The sequence below is a fragment of the Gossypium raimondii genome, chromosome 12 (assembly GCF_025698545.1).
Source record: "Gossypium raimondii isolate GPD5lz chromosome 12, ASM2569854v1, whole genome shotgun sequence".
NCBI classification, from domain to species: Eukaryota; Viridiplantae; Streptophyta; class Magnoliopsida; order Malvales; family Malvaceae; genus Gossypium; species Gossypium raimondii.
Window position 1 is genome coordinate 54,478,542 of NC_068576.1, and position 25,702 is coordinate 54,504,243.

Sequence of the window (25,702 nt, forward strand, 5' to 3'; positions counted from 1 at the left end):
ATGAAATAATCATCCAATAAGCTGTTTCGAAGTTTTCTTAATATTTTAGCCATATTTTAAATAATCAATTTCAATGAACATCCCAAACCATATATATGTAAGCAAATTTGATCGACAAACTAATGGAGGAATGTCCTAATTAAAACAAGCTTAGTTATACGTATCAACAAATAATTTCGTACGTGCGTAGGTCCTGAAGTCGCACGTGCTCGTTCCACTGATTGGGATCTATATTTATCAGTGTATGGGACACTAAGATGATAACGATACATTGTAGAGCTAATTTACAGCCGCTAACAAATATGGAAAAGCCTCCTCTAAGAGATTATACCGCCACGAACGCCGCCAGTGCACCTCCGCTACTTAACACACTTACGCCTTCCCGCCGTACAAGCTCAAACCGTGCCTTTGCCGCAGTTTACACGTGTGCCATCGTAGCCTTGTTCTACCGCCATACACAAACACTCCTCAGCTCCAAAACCCTAGTTTCTTTCTACGTAACCCTTACGTTGTTCGTCTCCGACCTCATCCTTGCCTTCAACTGGGCTAGCGGGCAAGCTTTCCGCATGCGTCCGGTTTACCGTAAAGAATTCCCCGAAAACCTCGAAAAGGTGGTGAAAACAAGTGATTTACCGGGGCTGGACGTGTTCATATGTACGGCAGACCCGTACAAGGAGCCTCCAATAAGTGTGGTGAACACGGCCTTATCAGTGATGGCGTACGATTATCCGACAGAGAAGATATCGGTGTACGTATCGGACGATGGAGGATCGGCTTTCACTCTCTTTGCTTTCATGGAAGCTGCTAGGTTTGCTGCCCACTGGTTACCATTTTGTAGGAAGAACGACATAGCGAAAAGGAACCCCGATGAATATTTTGCGACCGATTATAAGACGAGTTCTGAAACTGAAGATATTAAGGTAATCCCCATTCTTAAATTATCTAACTAACTTAACTTATAGTTACTGCTATGATTAGAATCCACGTCCTTTGTCAAAAATATATATTTTTACTAGTCCAAAAAACAAAAATCTGAGTGGAGATTGTTTGAATAGGAAAAACATAGTACTGTTTTCTCCCCGGCAAGCCAATGAAACCAAATCCATCAATAAAGGAGGCAAAGGCCAATAATTCCACGTTTTAGCTGCAAAAGTTGGGAGAAGCCAATAAGTGCGAAAAGGTTGTGGGTCACGTTGTTCTAATTGTCCAGTGTGATTTTAGGTACGATGCAAATAGTACAAGAGTTCAAATTATGTTCTGCATTGATTGTTATCAATTCATGTTCATTTATAAATTTGTAAGTCCACTAGCCATAAACAGCAAAGAGGTCTAGAGAAGGCTAAAAACAAACCATCACGGGTCAGTCTCCCAAGTTGCCAAAGAGCACACCAATTAGAAGTCTACCTGTAGCAAGGGAAGAAGTCGACCCTACCTATCGGCTATCACCCGACAAAATCGATCCCTTTCCTTCACCAATTTTCCATCATTTAATGGTCAGAATTTGCTTCCGATTGACAGAATCAACAAACAAAGAAGTGAAAAGCTTCATGAGTTTTAACCAGACCTTTTGGGAAATTAAAAGAACCATGAAAATCTTTTATTAAAAATTATATTATATTTTTTCTATTCAATAAATAGATAAATTAATTCGTGAGATAAAAAAGTAAATTGATTTTTCTGTTAAAATTTTTATCTATTTACACGGTTAAAATTAATCATTATGTGTTAGCATAAAGTATACATGGTATGCTATATGTTACTGTCGATACATTAGTTTTAATTAATACAAAATAATAAATAAATTTTAAAAATCAATTTACTTAATTTATTAATTATTTTAATATTAGTCTCCCAACAAGTGTACTTGGTTAATTACTTTCCCTCAGTTTAATAATTAATGATGAAAGTTCCTCATAATCCCATTCTCTTTTTAATAAATATATTATCATCAGTTGCAACACAGAGACCATAATATTAGAATATGGTTTAAAAATAATATCTTCAAACCCTATGTAATAAGAGTGTTCATTATTCTAGTTTGAATTAAGCTAAATTTAGATTGTAAGTAAAAAAAAGTTATGTATGTAGGGCATGCAGCTGTCCAATATGAAATATGGACATCTTGAACCAAACAAAGTTGATCTCTTTAGGCCCTGCACTCTTTCGAAAGGATGCAAAAGCTAATATTTTTTGCCACGCGGTTCGATACTAGAAATCAACCTTATCCCGATTCAATTCCACTGACCTCACACAGTCAGAGCATTGGATATATTAGATTTTTTCTCTAATCTCGAGAAATGGATATATTACTAAAATTTTCTACGCATTTCTAGCGTTATTATTATTATGTATTTTCATTTTTACGAAGGCAGAGAGAGATAGAGGATAAATCATTCACCGTAAATGCTGGAATATTTGTCGAAATTAAGTCTAATAAAGACAAATATGGATATTGATGTCAGAATTACTAATCAATATGTTGCAAGACTTCTGTTGGTGACCTTAATTTATACCAATGGAAAATGTCCACGTACTCACACTTAATTTAGAAAGAAGCATTATATGAAACAAAATTTTTTTTTCTAACCCATTAATTCGTGAAATATTTATTTATTTTTCAATTTTGCAGATAATGTACGAAAGCATGAAAATGAGTGTCGAACACGTCGTTGAAACAGGAAAAATTAGTGAGGAATACAACACCTGCGATGAAGTCCGTCAGGTTTTCAGTCAATGGAGTATTGATGGATTTACCCGTCAAAATCACCCCACAGTGATCCAGGTTCTCTTTTTACCTCGAAATTAATCACCGATGAACAGCCGATCATACTGTTATAACCTTGCAATACTGGTACATGATCAGGTTTTATTGGACCAAAATAAAGACAAAGACATCACAGGCAATTGCTTGCCCAACCTGGTTTATGTCTCTAGGCAAAAAAGCAAGACATCCCCTCATCATTTCAAAGCCGGTGCACTTAATGTCCTGGTATATATATATATATATATTATGCTCTCACTGAATGATTATTAATTCAATTACCATTAATTATGTTTTATCTTGTTCTTTTATTTTTAAAGGTCCGAGTTTCTGCTGCCATGACCAATGCACCTGTTATTTTAACCTTAGACTGTGACATGTACTCCAATGATCCCACAACACCTCTCCGAGCTCTGTGTTATATTTTAGACCCTGAAATGCAAAGCAATTTGGGTTACGTTCAGTTTCCTCAAGAGTTCCATGGGCTCAACAAGAGTGACATTTATGCTTGTGAGCATAAACGTTTGTTTAAAGTTCATCCCGTCGGCTATGACGGATTATGCGGCCCTAATTATGTAGGAACTGGCTGCTTTTTTCGCCGGCGAGCTTTGTGCGGCGACCCTTCAACTTTCATTTTACCGGAAATCGATGGTTTATGTCCTGATTCTGTCGTGAACAAGCCCTTAACTGCCCCATCGGTTCTTGAATTAGCACACCATGTTGCTGGATGCAATTATGAAAACCAGACCAAATGGGGATCTAAGGTAACTGAATAAATTCAACTAATCTATAATTTTCAACAGTCCTGTCCTAAAAAAATATGATGTTTTGTTTGCAGATTGGGTTCAGATATGGATCACTTGTGGAGGACTATTACACAGGCTATCGTATGAAATGTGAAGGATGGAGGTCCATATTCTGCTACCCCGAAACGGCAGCCTTTTTAGGAGATGTACCCTTCAACCTTCTTGATGTTCTCAGCCAAAACAAGAGATGGGCAATTGGACTCCTGGAAGTGGCGTTTTCAAGATATAGTACCATAACATTTGGTGTCAAATCCATGGGGTTGTTCATGGGTTTAGGTTATTCATACTATGCATTTTGGGCCATTTTGACAATCCCAATCACTACGTATTGCTTACTTCCTCAGCTTGCTCTCCTTAATGAACTCAGCATCTTCCCAAAGGTCTCAGACCCATGGTTTCTCCTTTACATGTTCCTTTTCCTCGGAGCATATGGGCAAGACCTGCTGGAGTTTGTGGTCGATGGGGGTACAATACAAAGATGGTGGAGTGACCAAAGAATGTGGATTATGAGAGGGCTTTCATGTCACGCCTTCGGATTGACCGAGTTCGTGGTCAAGTCCATCGGCATTCCCACCGAGGGTTTCAACGTGACCAGTAAGATCATCAATGATGAGGAAGGCAAAAGGTACGAGCAAGGGGTGTTTGAGTTTGGGGTACCATCGCCCTTGTTTGTAACACTAACAATGGCAGCAATAATCAACCTGTTATCGTTAATCATCGGACTGGTACATTTTATCGTCGATGGCGGTAGCAATAAGGAAGGGCTTGTTATGCAGTTGGTGTTGACAGGGTTGATTGTGATGAATTACTTGCCGGTTTATCAAGCCATAGCGTTGAGGAGTGATAAAGGGAAAATGCCTACTAAAACTACCGTTACGGCCACGTTACTAGCATCGGCTGTTTATGTAGTGGCTTCTCTGTTTCTCAAGTGATTATGCTATAGTTGTTGTATTTTAAAAATCTTATGTTTTAATTTAAAAACGTTAATCAAATTATTATGGTTGTTGCGAGTTTCAGTTAAAATTTATCAACTTAACATATTTATTTTCTATCACGTTGTTATTGCATTGAGATTTTTAAATGAAAACAATTGGATGACTTTATTTTTAAAATTTTATCAAATTATTGAGCTAAACCTATTTTAACATATTCAAACCTTAAATTTTTATTTAAAATCCAACGCTTTGTTTTATTTTTAAAGAAAATATATTTCCATAATTAAATATTAAAACAATTTTATATGTATGATAAATACATATATACTAATTGTCCATAATCTCTCACTTCGATTATCATTCATAATATACTTTATATTAAAATATTTATGGCGATGACTAATTGTATTGGACTGATAAAGATATGAACTCTTGGTTGTTAGCATATGATTTGATGGATATAAAAAGGGATCCATGTGCCTTGATCTGTATTATTAAGTTAAACCATGTTTAGTTAACATCGTATTAAGTTATATCCTTGATCAAATAAAGCGAATATGCAATGTACTTGGCAGTCCATATTCAGACAAAGAAGCAGTCAAGCACCCGATAATCGTGTTACTTAGTGGACAATGATTAAAAATAAAGTTGCATCCAAAGAAACCTCCAATAAATTATGTAATAAGAGATTCGTATATAATTATACCTTTTCTTCATTGGGTAATAGATATTTACTATTTTCATGCACATATACATTTTCAAAGGTAAATTGATACACGTAATAAGATGAATGTGATCACATTTAGAACTTAATTTCAAAGCTCTTTTTTTTTCTTCCATTAACCTGGTTTATTTTTATGGCTTTCTTGACGGACAAGTTAGATGATGTTAATGGTTGTATTGTTTTGGCTTGTAACGTGGCATATAGTTCGTCATATTTGATTAATTTTGGCTTTCGACAGCAAGTACCTAATTATGGGGATGCTAATCTAGATGCAGATGATGTATGCTTGGACTCGATCATGTCAGATCATATAATATCAAAATGCAAATATGACAAGTTTAATAAGCCTAAAAAACATTATAACAAAAATGGCAGAGAATGTTAAATTCATATATTTTACTTATAGTTTAAATTTTGTTGGGCCCGTCGGCTTGCTTGGAGATGGCTCGTCTTAATATTCTCCCTTGACCTTGGAACCCTTTCGGTGGGTCTTAACTTGGGCCTAGGCTATTCTAAACTACGGATTCCTGGCCCCTTTTCGCCATTTTGTGACCAACAGTGGTCAAATATTATAAACGAGATTTCCAAAGGGATTCTTGAATTTGGAGCATCATCCCCATTGCAACAATGGCAGTATTAGTCAACTTATTCTCATTCATCCGGGGGGCGGGGGACAATTTTAGTTTTAAGTGGCAGCAGCTTGGAAGGCATATGTTGGCAGACATTATTAGAAGGGTGCTTTGTTGTAAATTGCTTCCAAATTAATGAAGCGATTGCGTTGAGCAGTCACAAAGGGAACATGGCTTCCCAAATATCACTGCAACATTTCTAGTTGTTGATACAAAACATGAGGTCCGCCTACACGAAAAGGCATTAGTGGTGGTTCTGGAGAGATTTGGAGAAAATGTTTAAGTTCTGAGATGATTTTGACAGATCATTATCGTGTAAACGCGTGTGCTAAGATGCAATAGGAGAAGCTTCCAAGTGAATCTAATGTGACTCTGTGATAAGTCCGTGTGATATATGCGAGGTGCTTCTTATGAGCAAGACATCTCTTCTGCCCTTAGTTAGGCGAGGCGGAGGCTCTTCCTTGATCCAGATGGGAGATGGTTGAGTTGGCGAAGTGGTTGTAAGCTCTTTACATCGCATCCTTGCTTCTCTTTTCAGTATCATACTCTCTGCAGCTTTTATTTTCCCTGGTCTAGTGTTCTATGGGAATTGTTGGGCAGTAATGTGTTATATATTTTCTAGGGAATTGGCACTTTTAGATATTATGTGAAGGGCAAACACAATGCATGCCATGGTTCACTAAACACTAAATAACAACTTTCAAGAATCTTTCTCTGTTAATATAAAAAAACACACACTTCTTCTCGGGAAAAAGTTCAACCATCAATAGAACTTTCTTTGAGCTCTCGTATAATCGCAATATAGATGAGCCATTGATTACACACAACTCCTCAACTTTGCAATATGACCAGTGCACCACGGATTAGTATTTGGTATGAAATAGCAATATATGAGCCAAAAATGCTAGCATTTCCTAGACTCGCTTGAAGTTCATCAATCATTTCAAACATACAAGCAAGTTGGTTGGGAATAACACCAAGTATTCAAGCACCTCAAATAGCCAATCTATCAATATGCCCTCCAATGAGTTTTGAAATTCCATTTCACCTCAGTGCAGCAATTGCAAATATACTTTCTATAGTCAAATGGTCCATAAAATTTTACAAAGAGGAAACAAACTCCAGAACTCAAGAAACAAAAAGGATCCATAAAGAGAATTTAAATCACAAAGTTGAAAGAACTATTTCTTTCCTAATCAAATTCATCTCAAGATACAGACATGTAGGTACAGACCAATCTAATTATACTTCCTCTTCCTTATCTTGAAGCTGGTTGAGCGGATAACATCATCGTCTGTATTCAAGGCCGCTTCGAGAGCCGTCATCGACTCAGGTTTTGTAAAGTAGGTAAAGAGGAGGTAAATGCCATCCAAGTAAGTATTGGTTTCCCCAGCTTTATTTTTCTTCTTGATGCTGTAAGCTAATGGGATGACCCCTCTATTAAATACCTCAATATACATGCCACCACCGGCGACAAGAAGCTGCAAAATGGTCACCGTAAGGAAAAGCATAAGAAAAATTCTACAATAACATGTCACTAATCCTTTTTCCCTTCTAAATATTGTGGAATTCTTAAGTCTATTTTATTAAATGCCACATTTTCAGAACCAATCTCCGATAGATAAAATTAAATCAAAAGCCATAAACTTTGCAAAAATGTAATCACATTCCATACAATTCTCAACTTTATTGTCTTAGCAACCAACTGAGATGGTAATTTACAGAACATTACCTCCTCGTACTTCTGGGTGAGAGCAAGCCTTTCATCTTCAGACATGTCGGGTCTCAAGACGGCCATTGTCTCGTACTGTCGGAGGCCCGGTGGGCATTGGGGTTCCTCTTTATCCTCCAAGGCGGTTATGCCAGAGCCGGGTTGGGAAGGCGGGTCATCATCGGAGCCGAAACCACCCTCAAAGAATGAACCGGAGAAGTCCAAGGTCTGGGCTTTGACGGTTAAGGTTGAGGGGTGGTTGTCTCTTTTGAGGGAAATCATAGACTTGAGCTTTGGCGGAATAGGTTTGAGGCTGTGAGTGAAGGAGAGGACGGGTAGAGGAGAGAATTGGGGGAGAAGATGGGGGCAAAACGGGGAATTGGTTAGAGCAGAAGTTGGAGATGCCATTTTGGCTATTGTGTTTATGTGAGCTCCGCTGAGGTTCAGCTAATAGTGAAAGAAAGAACAAGGAAACGGATAAGGAAAGTTGGCTCATGGGGGAGGGGCCAGTGCGCGCTTTACGCTGTATTTTTTGGTTGGGCCTGTGCCTATTCAATGGGCTATTCCCAACCTTTTGTTATCCATTGGATTCTTTTTTATGTATATTAAATAACTTGATATTACCAACTTTTTGTTTCCGTCAGTTTCAAATTAATTGCCACAACTGAAAAATGAAGGAGATGATCTCGTTGATGTCTCACCTAATCGAGGGCTGAATGGCTACATATACTTAGACAGTTAGACCATACATGATTTATAATCTCATTTGATCAATTTTGGAGATGATTTTATTGATATCTTATATTGTCGCACGACTACAAACATATAAATTATGCATGACCTACACATATGAAGATCTTGTTTAGCCAATCTTGAAGATGACCTTGCCATTGACGACATATCATCTTACCAAATGTTGCATGGGTAAGACACTTGATCTTTACGTGCCACAAACTTATCCCATGAGATTTGGAGATATATAAGACTTCTATCATGATTCCAAGTTCTCAACACAAAAGAGAATTAAGAGAAAAATAGAGCTCCTCTCCTCATTCTTTAAGAATATCATTTATGACTCTCAATTTCTGAACAAATCATTAACTCATATCTATACATTAAAACAATAAAAAAAAGTATATATTTTTCAATTCATCCTCACATCATGATTTTCACCATCTTCTCCCTGTTGTTTGATCACCAATCATTGACTTCCATCACAAAGGGGGAAAGGAAAATCTGTCCTTGACCACCCATAAATTAAAGTGCCTATACATATAATATTCGTTTTAAAAAATATTGTGACCCTTGTCATATAAAAAGCAATGTGATATTAATAATGGGATGTCTAAGAAAATAAAGGGAAAAAATAAGTTTATAAAATTATCAATAACTCCAACCGTCCGATAATGAGTTTTCAATCAGCATTGAATGGCACCATCACGGCCCGACTGCCTTGGTTCAGAACAGGTCAAGCCGGCAAAGCCCATTTCCTTCACCGCTTTTTATGTTCGTTGTTCCCACTACTTTCCGGCAATTCCTCAGCCAAGATAATTAAACAGTTAAGCCCCTGTGACTCACAACTTAAATGCATGCCCTGCTCTTCCCTCTAAGGTCAATGTATTCCTCTTTGTTATTCAGAGTCAAAAATTAAACTTACCCAAATAAAGTTGGCACAGAAATCATGACTCTATCCAAATTACTTTAACATGTTCGATATTATTTTTTGGTCCTAAATGAAACAACTCTTAAATTATGAAGTAATTATGAAGCTGTACAATGTCTATTTTGGTGGATGGGTTGATGATGATGATGATAATTGACATGAAAGTGAAGTCCAAAGCTCCAAATTTATTGCACAACTAAAAAAGATGCAATAAAACAACGACCAAAATAAATATTTAGCTAAATCACTGCTCTCTCATCATTATAAATAACTCTCACAGCTTAACATTTAAGCACCAAATTAATGGTTTACTTCTAAAATAAGGCAACTCACATAGTCATTTTCATGCAATCTACCAAACTCATGTATCCAATTAAATTCATCCACGAGAGTTAGGTAGTTATCTAATTACTTTCCTTTCTCAATTTCAGCCCCCATTATAGGGGCGTAAATTAGGACATGTTTTCCAAAACGGTTTTTCCTCTTCAATTAGTGGGGTACCAAAATGGAGAAATAATCAAACCCACCACATGGCCGACATCTTGGCTACTTCTGAAAAAAAAAAATTTAATAAAAACATCAAATCCTTTGTCCTCAGCTATATGGATTTTTTTATAATGGGAAAAAGGACGATATTATTCGGGATGGAAATCAAATTCTCGTGCCTATAATACAATACTCTTCTTAGGTGAAGAGGTTATTGGCTCGCATGTCATGTAATATTTGACAACTGCTGAAAAAGTTTTGCTGATTGTTGGTGTGTTGCTTTCAAAACAGTAGACTATCCTTACAGCTTATATAATACTTTACAAAGTGCAAACCTTAAAGTTTGAGGTTTCCCTGCCTTGTTAGCATTCCCATATTGGGAACAAGAAAAACCAGGTGAATCCTCTTTGTTTCATGGTCTCAATGCTTTTATTTGTTATTTTAATTCTGCTATTTTTGTACAGTTCTTTTTATTACTTGGACACCTGAAAATTTTCCCAGGTTTCAAAATCAAAGGAAAAGTATGAGTTCAGTTTCTGTTCCTCAAGAATCTTCCCACAGTGATGAACTGTTAATGCAGCAGGGTTTGCTTTTTTCAGATACTCTTAAGGTGAATTTTGTTCTGACCTTGTTTGCTGTTCAGTTTTGATATTGATATCAATAGATATGAACTCACTATGTAATTGAACTCTTTCACCTCATGAACCATTTTTCTTTTTAGGATTTGAAAAGTTTAAGAAAACAGTTGTATTCTGCAGCAGATTATTTTGAAAGAACATATAACGAGGAAGAACAGAAAGAATTGTAAGTCTCATGAGTAACATTGCTTTAAAAACTAGGGATTGAAAATATTTAAAACCTCTCTTAATCGGTTTTGACAATGGAAACAGAGTGGAGGATACTTTGAAAGATTATGCCATTAAAGCTTTGATCAATACTGTGGACCACTTAGGTTCCGTAGCATACAAGGTTAACAATTTTCTGGATGATAAGATGGTTGAAATTTCTGGGATGGACCTTCGTTTATCTTGCTTGGAACAGGTATCTTTTTATATATGCAAATGCTTAAAAGTTTTCGAACTCGTTTGATTTTCTGTTTCGCATCATTGCTTATGGTGGATGGGACGGTAGCGGTTGCGAACATGCCGAGAGTTTGTCAGCTTAGGGGGTCTCTCTCAGCAGTCATTAGTGTTTGAGGCACACAACAAGCACCACAAGCGGTACATCTTTCCAGTTGAGCAGACACTGAATGATGTTGCCGAAACGATATTCGAGTTCCACCCCAATAGAATGCCTGCTAGATTAGACTTGCACCAGTTTAATAATATTGGTATTGTTTATCTTCATGTTCATATTCAAACTTTTCTTGTAAGGCAAGTAATTGATGATGTTTCGGTTTCATGCTATCGAACCCCAGATATTCAAGCAGTAGCAGCAGAAACCCCTTCCGAATCCATCACGGATGCATTCTACGCGTTACACTCTCCACAATCTTTGCCAAGAAAAAGCCCCCGGTTATTTACCAGCATTTCAATGAACCAAAGACAAGGTAAGTTCGAACATTGTTACAGTTATCTGTTGGAAGCAATTTGGTGATTGCAATTATGTTCCTTTGAAACCAGAGAACCGGTCAAACTCTCCTCGTCACTTTCTGCTCCCGCGTTCTGGATCTGTTATGCAGAGATCATCATCTCCGAGCCATTCGAATGCTAAAAAACGGGTACCAATCCAAAAACCTATCATTCATCTATGGGACAATTCATGAGCTTGCACCTTTGTATATGTTTTGGTGCAATTGAGTGTTAAATTTAAGATAATTTTCTCTGATTCGGACAGTGGCCGTCGGAGCCTCGGAGAACTGTTTCAATGTCCACTTCCCTAGCTGAAAGAGAGAGGGCTAAAGATATGGAGCAATATTCTAGCAAAGGCAAACGTCTCCTCAAGGCTATGCTGAGCTTGCGCAAATCCAAAAAGAATGTCACATTGCACAAATTCTTGGATGAGAATTGAGAACAACAATGTTATACTCAAACAATTCATTCAACATATCAGACATTACGCAATTGGAAAAGAAAGAAATATACTATAAAATTTAGTTCAATTGATTCATACTGTATGTCAACCGAACCTAAAGATCTTTGGTTGCAAGAGCTTTTTCAAGTTATAAGAAACATGTTTTTTGAGAGAACCCTTGGCATTGGGTTATTTAAGATGGGCCACATGATTATGAAACTAAAACCTCTTTATAGCCCGTACATTAACAAAAGAAATAAAAAAGGAGACAATAATAATAATAAAACATGGCTTGATAAGGCAAAGTATTTGGTAACAAGAGCTGCTTTGTTTAGCACCATGTCTGTGTCAAGACAATGATCATAACCCCCAAAAAAATGTCTCAATGGGTTTCTTAAGTTGCTCTGGTGGTCTTCTTGGGATCATGGTTGCCATTAACGACCACCTCAGATAGGTTCACTTCCATCTTCGTCTCTTTCCTTGCTGCTATTATTCTCTTTGTGGACTCATAGTATGTGGCGTACAACAACAGCTGCGCTAAGCTAAACAATGTGCCCAATCCATTTGGAACCTGAAAGAAAATTGAAAAACCAAAAACCTCATTATAGAAACCAAACATATATATCGATTTTCAAAAAAAAAAAAACCATATTCAGTGCTCAATTTGACCATCAATGGGTCCTATTTTGATTCAGTGTAAGTCACATGGATCTTGTAATAATTTTCAGCTCATTTTCCCCTTTCCAAAAGTCCTTGTTTCCTTGCCTTTCCAAAATAGAAACGGCATAAAAGGCATGCACGTGAAAAAAGAAAAAGAGGTGGCTAACCTACCAAAACAGTACAAAATACCAGCTGCCCCTCCCATTCCCATTACCAGTCCACAGTTTTCGTTGTGTTGCATAAGAGTATACAAAGGCTAATCCAGTCCAGGATCAGAGCATGTCACTGGCTTTATTGAGGGCCAAGGTCTATATATATCAACTAATTAATAATAATATCGAGCAAGGAAATGGGTCACTTCAGTCAAGGTTGTCATATTTACCAAATGTTGCATGCAAATATTCCATTAAATATATGATCATAGTACCAACATGGTTAGTTTCCTAGGAGAGGAAAATCAAGAATAAGATGCCTAGTAATAGGGAAAAGCTTAAAAGTTATATATATAATGGAGAAGGCCATAAATTCACTTTTTTTTGAATAGTGACACCTCTATTGTTTTGCTTTTCTTTATAGTTAGTTGAAATGAAGCACTCAAAAGAGAAACAAAAAGGTATTGAATTTTGTAACTTACAGCAATGAATGGGTCAAAAGGGAGGAAAGCGTATGTAGTCCATGCAACACCATTGGCAAAGGAAGCCAGGGAGAGAAAAAAGGGCATATACTCTACGCTTTTTGTTGAGATCACCAGTTTCTGCACCACCATTGTACATAAATTAGACCACTCGTGTTTGTGTTTTAAATTTATTGAATCCCACCTTTTAAAAATGATTATACTAACTAATTAAATTAAATTTAGACTGATAAAACAATAACGAAATTCTACAAATTAGGTAACTATAAGAATGGTCCATTTAAGGAAATGACAATGCAAGTTCTATGTACCTAGCGTCCACTCAAATTCAACAAACTGAATTAGCCTTAGTAAACGAGCTTGAGCTAAATTAGTCTAAAAATATATATACTAACCATGACGGATAAAGGCGAAGCATACATCATGATATTGAACAAAATTGCGATAATTCCGACGACCATGGACCGGCGTTCAGTGGTGTGAGCTAATGTGAGAACCAGAGCAGCGACAAGGGCCATGAAAACTACCTCGACCAACGCGATCAGCAGCACTTTGAGTCTCTTTTTCTTGTCATGGCAAAAGATCAAGAAGAGGGTTAAATAGACGAGCTCAATGGCGGTCCCTGCACCATTGATGGTGATAACCAGGGTGCTGTCGGGATGAACCATAGGCAGGCCATAAATGACCCAAACCATGCAATTGATTAAAGTTGCCAGGTACGGGACTGGGGAGTACTGTTCCACTGACCCTTTCTTCCAAATCCGAACAAAAGTTGGCCTGTCAATTAAATGAAATCAACTTCTTCTTCTTCTTCTTTTTTAAAAAAGCACACATTAATTTAAGCTTAGATTTAGAGAAAAAGTCACTGAAAGAAGCTTACACAGGAGACAAGAAGAGGAAGAGAGAGATAACGTTCCCTGCAAAGAAAATATACTGTCATGTTTAAGGAGACAACGTCGTATGGTGTCCCTAAATTGTATGTTAAAATAACCTACCTGTGATCCCAACTACATTTCGGATAGTTCTGACTAGGTGAGACACCATGGTTATCTGCTGTAAAGCAATGAATGAAACAAGGAGGAGGACAGAAGAGAGTGAAAAGAAGATCAAGATTTTCAACTTTAAAACATATATGGATGACTACGAGACGTCATGGTATATATAAAGAGAAGAATCTGAAAATGTGGGAGGAGAGGGGGGCGGGGTTCAATGCGGTTTGGGGCTATCTTATGTGAATATGGATATGGCAAGTATCTAAAACTGGTTGGTCATCACGCCCTTGCATGACATGTATGTTTTGTATGTAATTTATAAAACGCTTGAAGAAAAACTGCCCAACAAAACCCATCTCAATCCCCTTGTTTTTCTTAGGTGGGCTTGTTTGAGGACGGCGTTATCTTGACGCTGGGGGCGTGCTCGATTCTCGGTTCTGTTGGGTCGGGTATTTTAATTCTTTGAACCATTTATAATTTTTTATTTTTATTTTTTAAGCTTTCAACCAAATAAAATTTAATCCATGTCTCTTATATTGTTATTTTTAGTTACTTTCACCATTTTAAGTTCAGAAAATCTTAAATTAATTGTACATTAAATAAAAATAGAACAATTTTACTTATATTTCATAAAATTTCTAAACATCTCGATTTTCTTGGCACTGCATTCGAGATTCATAAAACTCAGCCAGGAACAGTGAATTGTTTTCTTCATGGTTTTTAGTATATAAATGGGTTAGCCAAATGTAAATATTGAATGCTATTTTTCAACTAGAATTTAATTCTAGCTTATCCATAATCCAGATGAGGATTTAAAGTAGAGTCAGGGGAACCCAGAATTCCATTGGCTGCCATGTTTTTTTGATAATTGATGTTAAAGGCCAAGCCTAACCATTACTCTTCACTACGACCACACTGAAATTAAGTCTTTGAAAGGCAATAAACTTTCTCATTATGATATCTAAGGATAGCATATTTATCACTCTTGACCCCTTATATGGTAAGAATATCACAAATATAATTCAATGCCTATTAACTTTTACTTACCTAAACTGCCATTAGGATTTGTTTATTTGAAATTTTCGATTTAAGATTTAAATTTTAAGTATGGGATGAGTTTTGTTTTGATTTAATATATATATAAATTTTGACTCGGTATAATTATACAAATGTATATATATATGAAATTTTGATTTTAATTTAATTATACACATTTAAAGAAATTAATCCATATATTTATCTTCATATTGGATTAATTTAATTATTTGTGTATGCAATATATCAACGTAAAATGGTGCTAATTTGATAATGTTATTAGTAATTTGTGAAAATTGAACTAAATTAAAATTTCATTTATAAAATCGCATAAAATAAAAATTCATATGACATTACACATTGGATCAAACTTTATTTTGTTGGTATTTATCCATTTTATTATTATTGTTAAAAATGTTTTGAAAATTAATTATATTGTAAAGTACAAAATATGCAACTTAAATTATAAAAATAATTTATTGTAACTCATTATTAATATTTTGATATATGAAATATAAATTTTAAATAAATCTAAGTTGTTAATATAAATTGTTTGCAAAATTTAATTTTGCATATAAATCATATTTTAACTTTTTTTTGAACCTCTTTTTGAGGCAATATATAGAACTATTTATAGCCCCTTTCCAACCCATAAATAGAAGGATAATGCGCTTCAGCGCATTCGAACCCACATCCTCCTGCATTGACAACAATATACATACCAATTGAATTAAAACTCAAATATATTATATTATATTTAATTGGGAAAAATAAAATAATTATATACCCAATAAAAATGTTAAGAAAAATGCATTAATAAATGAAAATTATAAACATCATTTTAATTCCAAAATAATTTTCAAAAGTTAATTTAGGTCAAATTATAAATTTATGCTCCATTTATATTAACTATAAATTCTAAATCTGATATAAAAATTAAAATTAAATTTTACAAACCATTCATATTAATTACTTATGTATAAAATATATAATTATATATTATAATATTAACATTGATTTACCACAAATTATTTTACTATATTTGCACTATAATCTAATTAATACTAAAATAATAACAATGTGATACCAATTATTTCATCACTTGTAATTTTTAATTCATTTACAAGAGTAATGTTTATATTTGATTTTATTATATGTGTACTATGATCGTTTTGAATGCATTTAGTGCTCTATATCGTGTCATATCTCAATGTTCGATTATAGGATAATTTTTTAAGGTAGAAATTCACTTACATTGATGTAAAATTTAATTAGTTTTATATTTTTTGTAATTTTTTATAAGAATAATATTTTAATCTATCGAAACGTCATATTTTATACTCTATTCATTTAAATTAAACATATTAAGGTCAACATAAATTACGTAAAAAATTCAATCATTAAATATATATTGATATAGACAATGTTTTAGATTAATATGATTAAGATATTTAATCGATTCAAAACGTTACATGTATGACAAGTAAAAATATATTAATAAATTCAACATTAAATAATTAAAATATTAATTGTATAAAAATTAAGAAAATAATTTTTTATATCGTTTTGTATATTATTTTTACCATGGGTTCTTTCTTTCTTTTTTTTTTTAAATTTCATGACAGATTCTATGATTATTATTATTTTATAAAGGAGGAGATTTCAACATAATTATAAAATAGATCATAAATACTGAAAATTTGAAGTTGAAATCTCTAATAATTGGATCCAAAGTCGAAAAAGTAGATGACTTTTTCAAGTTTTATAACATTGCATTAACACTTGTCTTGTTCGAGAGAGGTAATCCAGGAAGGATAGAAACAATTGGGAAAGTCCCAACTTTCCAGAGATGGAAAAAGAAACAAAGACCTGCATTAGCCGATTATGTGGTGCTTGTTGTATTCGTTTTCACCTTTTCTTTTCCCCCTTCGCATGTTTGGCGATTGCCATGCGAAGTGTTATGAATTAATGTCGCAGGGGCTATTTACTTTCAACTTGCTATAACCTTTTTATGCAATTTTTATGTGTGAATCATAGTTGCAAAATATCTACTTTTTTCATGAAATATCAATGTTGCCAAAAGGTGAGTTGGATAATGGCCCCTACTTTAATTTCTTAAAGTTTTTAGTAGTTTTCCCACTAATATTTTGATATGATAAAAGTCAAATAATTTTTAATGATTTGTATTGACGCAGATAGTTCATTAAGTATTGATCAAGTATAGTAAGATTATCAAATTATATAAAGAATTTTTACACTATTTTTATTAAATAATCTTGGGATATTAGAGGACGAGAAAAACACAAAAACTCTTTCATGATTTTTATTTATTTTTATGTGTGTCTTTCAATGAAAACCGATTCATATTTATGGGGTACTCATGTCTCTTTTTTTTTTATAGAGACATAATTATCCAATAATTATCTATTTAGATAATTCCATATCTTAACAACAAACAAAACTACATTTAATAGATATATAATTGAATAGTTATAATTAATGTTTTTAGAATCGTAATGGTGGTCAAATTGGTTAGGCCATTGGTTCGTCGGTCCTATCAATTCAATTAAAAATTAATAAAAAAATGTATTTTAAGAAACAGTTCATTCGATTTAGTCGATTTTTTTGCCAGTTTGCACTTCAACTAGTCCAATACCATTCTTCGAACTAATATCTCAACTGATCCAATCTGGCTCAAACATCACTAGTAATAACTTTTCTTCGATAACCGTATGATATAACTTTTAAAATTTACCAATAAACTTAACTCATCACTTTTATTCCTTTGGCTTTAACTTTGGATTATTGATAACATTTGACTTTTAACCGTGTGAATATTATTTTGAAAGTATTCAAATAATATCATTTTCAAAACATTTTAGATTTTGACGATCTTAGAAATTAGTTGCATAAAATTTTAACACTAATCGAGGTAAAGCATCCAAAGACATTATTATTAAGTCGGGTTTGTAAACTCTTTTCGTGAGCCCTTGAACTCTTTGAAACAACTATACTTTACGCTTACATATTTATTTTTGATTAAAATATGTTTTAATTCTTATATTTTTTCGTACATTTGATATTTAATTCATCTACTTTTATTTTATTTTTAGGAATAAAAGTGGAGAAATTAAATATAAAAGGTAAAAAGAATATAGGTAAAGCATATTTATTTACTTATTCACTCCTGCAAAATAGAAGAAGAAATTAGAAGTATGGTTGTTTCAACTTCTCGAGCCCAAGTACTAAGCTAACGATGAATCCATTTTTCATAAGCCCAAATAAATCTAAAACCCTAAATCCCAGAGATTGTGGAAACTGGAAAACCCTCGCTCGTTTATCTCGCTGAAGCTAGGCGAAGCGAAGCGCCCGTTTTCAAAAATGGCGTCCTTAATCTCAGAGACAAGCCAAAAAATCTTCACCTCCGAGACACTCCGTGCTGCAGCCAAACAGTCTGAACGTTGCCTCGTCGTTCCCGTTCGCCTTCGCCGTGCCATCAAGAAGTACCTCCGAGGTAAACCGTCTATCCATCATCCCGGTAAATTTGCTTACCAGCTCGATATCTTTTGACTCAAATGTTTCGTGGGTGTTGGATTGTAGAGCAAGAGGACCCTTATATGCGAAGAAAAGTGTTGCGGTTATCTCAGTCTTTTAGCGATATTAAAGATGTGAATCTGCAACTCGTGGCTGAGACTTCAAAAGAGCTCGTTGCGGATCCTCTTAAGTCGATGGAGCAATCACAGAGATGGAAAATCAAGAGTGCTTATGGTGATATCGGTCTCACTTATAGAGATGACGAGACCGTTGCTTATGTTGCTTCCAGGATGCCCTCTGTTTACTCTGCTTGTTATAGGGTCCTTAGTGAGGTACCAAAATTTATTTCCTCTAAATTGCTACTTCAATTATAAAAAAAAATTGTGCCATGATTGCCAAATATTTGCTTTTGTGGCCATTTCTGTAGGGGAAATTTTATATTGTATAACTAATTTTGAGGATTATTTTGCTTATTCTAGGTGAGGAGAAGGCTACCAGGTTTCTCTCCAACGAAAGTTTTGGATTTTGGTGCTGGTACTGGTTCAGCTTTCTGGTGAGAATTTATTTGCTTTTATTTGCAAGAAGCTATTTTCAAATTGAGTGCCTTGAAGTTATATAAAATTTGTTACAGTGGTGTGAACTTTGTGGTGTTCTAGGGCAATGAGAGAAGTGTGGCCTAAATCTGTGGAGAAATTAAACATAGTGGAACCATCTCAATCTATGCAGCGTGCAGGTCGAAGTCTTGTACAAGGTAATAATTATTGAACTTCACATTTCATTTCATTGAATCTAATTGCTGCTGGGAAATGCATTTTTCAGGGAGCTAGTTAATTGCATTTCAGCTTCTTCATGCTTATGCAAATGAGAAATTTTGAATATTGGATATTATTACATTTATATGATGATACGAGCTCGATTATGGATGACTCGAGTCGTATGTGATGCCCGATCGTGAATTCGAGTAAGAGTTTGCTTGTTCTGAATTTGGTTTAAAATTGTAGTAAAATAGGCTGCTGTAACTAATGAGATAGGCTTCAAATGAAGGGTGCGAAATAGGTGAGAAAATGGATAGTTAAATTCGGCTAAGGCCAAAGAAAGAACCAACAATAAAGGAAATTGTTGACCCGAATCTTAACAAGGCGCTTAGATGATTTTGGTTTGGAAGTTGATAGTTAAACTTTGACCCACTATCAAAGATGATAGGAACCAGAGGTATATGAACGCCACACCAGCAAGGTGATAAGTTCGGTTAACAAAGGAAAGAATTGACGCCACAAGATAGCTTGATAAGTCGATTCAGTCCCGAGAAAGAACAAGGAGAATTGGATAATCTCACAAGTTTAAGTCAAACGAGCTGAATTGAGCTCAACGAGCTGGAATCGAACTAATTCAACGTTCAAAGGATTGCAAACAACGCTTAGAGAGCTGGACCAAGGGCGTTTCTGGGGCGTGATCGTATCATATGAGTGCATTACATCATAGTTTATGTGGTTTAGGGGAAAACAGCAGTGAATCAATAGAATTAGGGCTGAACAAACAAGTAAGAAAGTAGTAGGAACTCTAGGAAATGTAAGTTTATAAAAGAACTTCTAGTTTCTTTCTGTTAATTCAAAGAAAATAATAAGAATAATAATGTTGGGGGTAAAGTTTACAACTTATTTATACTAGACTTTTTCTTGCAAGTAAAGTTGCTAGGCTTCCTTGAAAATAAAGTTTTATTCCTAAATCACTCTAGCCCTCCATGATATGTGTAATGCTTGATAAATGAAACGGAAATAATTAAAAGCTCCTGCATCATTAGTGACTTATACGTATCTTTGGGCATGTAAACCGATGGTACAAAAGAGTTGAGATCACCAATTGTCTTAGGTGACTATTGGATACGCAAATGGATGGTAGAGTGGAGTTGAGATTATTACTTGTCTGTGGTGATGATTTCTTTTTGATGATACAATTAACATGGAATTATTACAAGTGAGCATAGAAGTTTCATTGTCTTAACTCTGAACACTTGTATAATACATTATTTAAGACATAGCTGGGCAATTTCTTGTATTTTTATGCCATTTCTTTATGTTACTTTTAGACCTGAAGAACTTGCCGCTTATTCATGGCTATACTAGCCTTCAAGCATTAACAAAAGAAGTTCAAAAGTCTGAGAGGCAACATGACCTTGTAATTGCTGTAAGTTTGTCACTCTACCTAAATTTTGTCATTGTTTTGCTGCATATAGTTGGTCCTAACAAAATAAAATTCCTCTTTTGATGGGAAAGTCTTATGTGCTTGGAGAGATACCATCATTGAAGGACCGAATTACAATAGTGCGCCAACTTTGGAATCTTACACAGGATGTCCTGGTATGTACTTTGAATCTTTTATATGTTTGTCATGGTTGGGGGTTATCAATGATTTTGTATCGCTCTGCGTCATTTAATAGAATGCAAAGTAATGTATGCCATTCATGCCACCTTGACTTGGAAAGTTGGAAACCCTTCCGACACCTGATGGGATGAATTGAGTCACCTGGAACAATGACTTGTAGATTATAAGCTGTTATTTGGAGAATATAATTTTGGTCCTTTGTTTTCTATCCTATTGATTTCAGATTTTATAAATTTGATTGTTGGCAGGTCTTAGTAGAACCAGGAACACCGCATGGATCTAATATTATATCCCAGATGCGATCTCACATATTGTGGATGGAAAAAAGAGTGAGTTTGCTTGTCCTCCTTTTTCTCTGTTGACAATAACTTTGGCATGTTGCGTGACTATTGTGTTTCATTTATGGATATTCTTTCTCCCCATGCTTATATGATACCTTAGTAATTACTTCTTAGAAATTCCGTAAAGCCAAGGTGAACAAGGAAGATTCTAAGGACCTTATCGATCTTAGAAGTGGTGCATTCATTGTTGCTCCTGTAAGTGTGATGTTGTTTCACCTCTACTTTGCCCTTTTTTTCCCATCCTAAAGTATGCTTCATTCCTATTTATTTTCTTTTCTTTAGAGGACAATTATAACTGAGCCACTTTCATGATACAGTGCCCTCATGATGGGCGTTGTCCATTGGAGAAATCCTCGAAATACTGTCATTTTGTTCAACGTTTGCAGAGGACAACTTCACAGCGTGCATACAAGGTTTCTCCTCTAGTTCACTTATGGATCATTTGTTTATATAGTATTCCATGCAACATATCAGCAACTGTGATGCTGGGAGTTTTTTATTCTGCCATTCTTTTTCTCAACTTAAGATTTGGTATGTTTTACTTCTACAAATGAGCTAATCACCACTTGAAGTGCCTAGCTCCATACTATGTCATGTCTCATGGTGGTTCAAAACAAAAGTTGAACTATACTTTTAAAATCTGGCATTTATAGAAACTTTTTTGGGGAGCAAAAGAGTTCATCTTCAAGGAGTCAGAATTAGGAAACTTCTATAGATCTCAAGTCTCTCCTTCATCATTATTTTGCAGCGCTCCAAGGGCGATCCTTTACGTGGCTTTGAAGATGAAAAATTTTCTTTCATTGCTTTCAGAAGAGGACAACGACCTCGGTAAGTATGTTTACTGGTTTGAGTAATACCTAAACACCTCTTTAAGTATGTTTAAGCATTACCACAAACTATACACCCACCGTACTTTTAATCATCACCCTTTTTCCTCTAATATTTATGTCATTAATGTTAACCGCCATTAATAAATTTCAAAAGGGACCCTTGGCCTCTGGATGGTATGAAATTTGAGACTTTGAAAGAGCAGCGTGCTAAGAGAAATCCTGAAGATTTCGAGATCGACTATGGTATCGTGTCTATCTCCCTTTATTTCTTCTTCTTTTTTTTTTTTTAAATCTTATTTGGCTCAACTACAGTGCTTGCTTACTTTTACTTCAAAACGTGTTCTGAACTCGGACAGAGGATCTAGTTGATGCAGAAGAAACTTCTGATATGATCCCATATGAAGAAGTGGATCCAAGTGCCTACGACTCCGATGTTATGGAAACCGATAACATCATAGATAATGACGAAGATCAAGAAGAAACCGTTAATGCTAATCTTGGTGGTGGTTGGGGAAGGATCGTCTTCCCCCCTGTTCGACGAGGCCGACAGGTTCACATGAATATTTGTCGATCAACCAATCCAGACGCCTCAGAAGGTTCATTTGACCATGAGGTTATCACACAAACTAAGAACCCAACGTTGCATCTTCAAGCCCGAAAGTCTTTCTGGGGGGACTTATGGCCCTCGGGAAGGAATGTAACAACTGCAACCTCGTGATCACACCAATGTTAAAGACTATATATTTATTAATATAGAAACGTTTGAGTTAATAATATTTGCATGTGAGCTTCTTCTTCCACCGACAAATTTCAAGCTTGGTTCATGCACCGAACTTGCCTCTTGCAAGGTTATGCAGGTAGAGAGGTAAGTGAACAAGTCTTCTTAGCTTAACTAGATATGGTTCCTTGGCACATAAACTAGAAATGTCCATCGATTAGCCACAACCTTTACTGGTTCACTTTTGCCATTTCATGATGATATTGGTTGCAGCATTTTGGAGACAAGGACTCGATCAGTGTTACAAAACGACACTTACTTTTGTCTCCCACCAGCAAAAGAAAGAATAAAGAGAAACAAAATCTCACCCCCAATCCCAAAAGTAGTTGATCCTGTTTGATCATTTGAGACAATGGATAAGGAAGTTGTCTGGTCATTCTTGAGATTAAAGTTGAAGGGATGATTATAAGGTTTAGGGTTCTTTAGATAATAAGCATATGTATAAAAAGGTAAAAAAACTTTCGGGTGTCTCTTAATTTTAATATGGAGTATCTCTTAAGAAAATGGGGTAATTAAAACCTTTTCAATTTGGAAGTAATCAACTAAGTACGATATTCACTTTTTTTATTTATTTATCAATTTATCCTACTTTTGGTTGGAATAATAGCTCTGAATATTACCATGAATCTAAAAATTTAATAAATTTAACTCTCAACATTTATAAAATGTATCAATTTGGTACTAGTTCTAAATTTGTTCGTATCCAATGAGGGTTAAAGTTGTTAATCTTCTTAGGATCAAGATCAAAATGGTAGAATCTATATAAACATTGAATTTTAAAATTGTTTTTATACCAATCAAAAGTAAAATAAATTGACAAAAAAGTGAACATCATGATCAATTGTCTTTAGTTGCTCAATCTCAAAATTAAGTAGGATTAAATTGCTTCATTTTTATAGGGACTAATTTATTCAATATCGAACTTGATAGGAACCCAAGAGATAATTTTCCATATAAAATATATAAGCTTTTACTTCTCTTATTTATAGTTAGATTAACATTGGCAATCGACCATCTCTGCTTTTATAGAAAAATTGAAGTATATAAAAACATTAAAATCTGCTAATTCAAAGGACAAACTTCATCAAACATTAATCTTGGACTTGAACAACTATCTTAACTTTGATGGGTTGTACAGACAAATATTTAACTTGGATCTTGAATTCGTAAGATGTTGAACATGTCAAGTTATTGTACTAATGTACTAGAAACTATAAATTTTTTATACACGCAGTCAATCTGATGCAAGAATAGAACTATTTTATTAAATGAGTGGCACCATATACGATACTCAAGTTGAAAATTATGGTAGGTGTGCCTCTCAAAGACCAGAAATGGAATCTGCATTAATTTCAATCTAAATCTTTGCTTCAAAAGGAAGAAAATTAGATCGAAACTAAGCTTTTATATTATATGATCACATACATAAGAGCAATTAAAATTTGAAAAATTAGGCCAATGAAAAAAGGGCCTGGTGGTCCAAAAAAGGGATCATGGGACAACTGTGGGCTTATTACAGGCTACAATTCTATATAGTGGAGATGAGGCCCCCTCTCCCATGAACTAACCAAACCAACCATGTGGCCTTCACTTTTTGACCCTTTTGCATAATTGACCCCTTCCTGTTTTAGTTGCTTTGTCTATATCATTTTTATTAAGACCATATGTTTTGATTGGTATTTTTTTTTTCTAGTTAAAATATGCTATTAGTCCCTGTATGTATCTAGAATTTGAGAGTTAGTCCCTGTACTTTAAAAGTTAAAAATTCCATCCTCCTACTTTTTCAGTTTAAAATTTCTAGCTCAATCATTATTGTTGTTTGTAATTTCTGTCAAAATTTGTTAACTTAGCATCACAAGCTAACTTAGAAATTTTTTTTGAGAAGGTTAAGATTAGGGGCGAAGCCAGAATAAATTTTTAGGGGGGCCAAATGAATTTTTAATTTTTTATAGTCTATATCTTTATAAATTTTAAAAGATTAAATTAATTTTTTATAATTTAGGGGGGGCTGAAGTGTAATTTTACCCTTACTAATTTAAAATTTTTAAAAAAATTAAGAGCCTAAATAGAAATTTTATATTTTAAGGGGGTCGGGGTCCCTGCCAGCCCCCTCTAAATCCGCCTCTGGTTGAGATTGAGTTATATATTTTTAGGAGTATTAAATAAAAAACTTGACATTTTAGGGGTCAAACTATAATTTTATCATTTATTTATCTAAAATTTTATAAAAACTCAAATGTTAAAAAGCATAATTTTTCATTTTTAAGGGGGGCATGACTCTGCTTTAACATGTTTGTTTTTTGCCAATCATATGTGACGTCGTATAAGAGTAGTCTAATCAACATGCTAATTTTGTAAATTTTGACAGAAAATATTAATAATATGTTAATGATTAAGCTGATATTTTAAAATTAGACAAGTAAAATGATTTAATTTTTAGCTTATTAATTATAAGGGCTAAATTTCAAATGTTGTCTAAGTACAGGGACTAATGGCATATTTTAATTATTTTTTTGGCTTGGTTACCACGCGCCCACAATTTCACCTTAACAAAGTGTAAACCCAAGCTCATGCCCCAACACGCTTACACATGGTTATCCAACGTTGAAATCCCTGTGATCAAATAGGATAAACGGTCCATATCACTCCAGGTCCCAGAAAATATATATATTATTGCAACCGAGAATAAAATTGGGTGGTGGAGAATGGATATTAAATTCATCACAGATTTTAGTGGGTCCCCGGAAGATCTACTAGCTAAAATCCAACGGTTCAAATAAACTAATTT

General features: G+C 34.7%; 5 protein-coding genes across 5 annotated transcripts; 3 read left to right on the plus strand and 2 right to left on the minus strand.

Moving 5' to 3' along the window:
- Positions 1 to 245: 245 nt before the first annotated feature.
- Positions 246 to 4,616, plus strand: LOC105765323 (cellulose synthase-like protein G3). The gene is made up of 5 exons (XM_012584348.2): positions 246 to 920; positions 2,630 to 2,782; positions 2,864 to 2,989; positions 3,082 to 3,525; positions 3,600 to 4,616. Exons 1-5 carry the CDS (start codon positions 258 to 260, stop codon positions 4,497 to 4,499), a joined length of 2,286 nt encoding a protein of 761 aa, XP_012439802.1. The 5' UTR covers positions 246 to 257; the 3' UTR covers positions 4,500 to 4,616.
- Positions 4,617 to 6,870: 2,254 nt separating this feature from the next.
- LOC105765324 (30S ribosomal protein S6 alpha, chloroplastic) lies at positions 6,871 to 8,055 on the minus strand. Its single transcript, XM_012584349.2, has 2 exons — positions 7,588 to 8,055; positions 6,871 to 7,336 (listed from the first exon to the last, which is right to left on the minus strand). Exons 1-2 carry the CDS (start codon positions 7,972 to 7,974, stop codon positions 7,094 to 7,096), a joined length of 630 nt encoding a protein of 209 aa, XP_012439803.1. The 5' UTR covers positions 7,975 to 8,055; the 3' UTR covers positions 6,871 to 7,093.
- Positions 8,056 to 9,840: 1,785 nt separating this feature from the next.
- On the plus strand, positions 9,841 to 11,824 carry LOC105765326 (protein ABIL2). Its single transcript, XM_012584350.2, has 8 exons — positions 9,841 to 10,111; positions 10,217 to 10,325; positions 10,437 to 10,519; positions 10,606 to 10,756; positions 10,847 to 11,045; positions 11,133 to 11,264; positions 11,338 to 11,435; positions 11,552 to 11,824. Exons 2-8 carry the CDS (start codon positions 10,239 to 10,241, stop codon positions 11,723 to 11,725), a joined length of 924 nt encoding a protein of 307 aa, XP_012439804.1. The 5' UTR covers positions 9,841 to 10,111; positions 10,217 to 10,238; the 3' UTR covers positions 11,726 to 11,824.
- LOC105765327 (bidirectional sugar transporter SWEET7) lies at positions 11,779 to 14,306 on the minus strand. Its single transcript, XM_012584351.2, has 5 exons — positions 14,018 to 14,306; positions 13,903 to 13,939; positions 13,418 to 13,799; positions 13,023 to 13,142; positions 11,779 to 12,299 (listed from the first exon to the last, which is right to left on the minus strand). Exons 1-5 carry the CDS (start codon positions 14,064 to 14,066, stop codon positions 12,123 to 12,125), a joined length of 765 nt encoding a protein of 254 aa, XP_012439805.1. The 5' UTR covers positions 14,067 to 14,306; the 3' UTR covers positions 11,779 to 12,122.
- Positions 14,307 to 18,313: 4,007 nt separating this feature from the next.
- Positions 18,314 to 22,936, plus strand: LOC105765328 (uncharacterized). The gene is made up of 12 exons (XM_012584352.2): positions 18,314 to 18,563; positions 18,650 to 18,915; positions 19,063 to 19,136; positions 19,240 to 19,334; positions 20,670 to 20,767; positions 20,857 to 20,940; positions 21,214 to 21,294; positions 21,421 to 21,501; positions 21,624 to 21,719; positions 22,055 to 22,134; positions 22,291 to 22,379; positions 22,493 to 22,936. The coding sequence occupies exons 1-12, from the start codon at positions 18,431 to 18,433 to the stop codon at positions 22,852 to 22,854; spliced, it is 1,539 nt and encodes a 512-aa protein (XP_012439806.1). The 5' UTR covers positions 18,314 to 18,430; the 3' UTR covers positions 22,855 to 22,936.
- The last annotated feature ends 2,766 nt before the right edge of the window (positions 22,937 to 25,702 follow it).

Excerpts from the sequence above, each read along its gene's own strand:
- LOC105765326 (XM_012584350.2), top strand. The coding sequence starts at position 10,239 with ATGAGTTCAGTTTCTGTTCCTCAAGAATCTTCCCACAGTGATGAACTG. Across the intron at positions 10,520-10,605 it reads GAGGAAGAACAGAAAGAATT|AGTGGAGGATACTTTGAAAG; the intron begins GTAAGTCTCATG and ends CAATGGAAACAG. Across the intron at positions 10,757-10,846 it reads GTTTATCTTGCTTGGAACAG|CGGTTGCGAACATGCCGAGA; the intron begins GTATCTTTTTAT and ends ATGGGACGGTAG.
- LOC105765328 (XM_012584352.2), top strand. The coding sequence starts at position 18,431 with ATGGCGTCCTTAATCTCAGAGACAAGCCAAAAAATCTTCACCTCCGAG. Across the intron at positions 18,564-18,649 it reads CATCAAGAAGTACCTCCGAG|AGCAAGAGGACCCTTATATG; the intron begins GTAAACCGTCTA and ends GTTGGATTGTAG. Across the intron at positions 20,941-21,213 it reads ATCTTACACAGGATGTCCTG|GTCTTAGTAGAACCAGGAAC; the intron begins GTATGTACTTTG and ends GATTGTTGGCAG.
- LOC105765323 (XM_012584348.2), top strand. The coding sequence starts at position 258 with ATGATAACGATACATTGTAGAGCTAATTTACAGCCGCTAACAAATATG. Across the intron at positions 921-2,629 it reads CTGAAACTGAAGATATTAAG|ATAATGTACGAAAGCATGAA; the intron begins GTAATCCCCATT and ends TCAATTTTGCAG. Across the intron at positions 2,783-2,863 it reads ATCACCCCACAGTGATCCAG|GTTTTATTGGACCAAAATAA; the intron begins GTTCTCTTTTTA and ends GTACATGATCAG.
- LOC105765327 (XM_012584351.2), bottom strand. The coding sequence starts at position 14,066 with ATGGTGTCTCACCTAGTCAGAACTATCCGAAATGTAGTTGGGATCACA. Across the intron at positions 13,800-13,902 it reads TTCCTCTTCTTGTCTCCTGT|GCCAACTTTTGTTCGGATTT; the intron begins GTAAGCTTCTTT and ends TTTAATTGACAG. Across the intron at positions 13,143-13,417 it reads CTTCGCCTTTATCCGTCATG|AAACTGGTGATCTCAACAAA; the intron begins GTTAGTATATAT and ends ATGGTGGTGCAG.
- LOC105765324 (XM_012584349.2), bottom strand. The coding sequence starts at position 7,974 with ATGGCATCTCCAACTTCTGCTCTAACCAATTCCCCGTTTTGCCCCCAT. Across the intron at positions 7,337-7,587 it reads TCACCCAGAAGTACGAGGAG|CTTCTTGTCGCCGGTGGTGG; the intron begins GTAATGTTCTGT and ends ACCATTTTGCAG.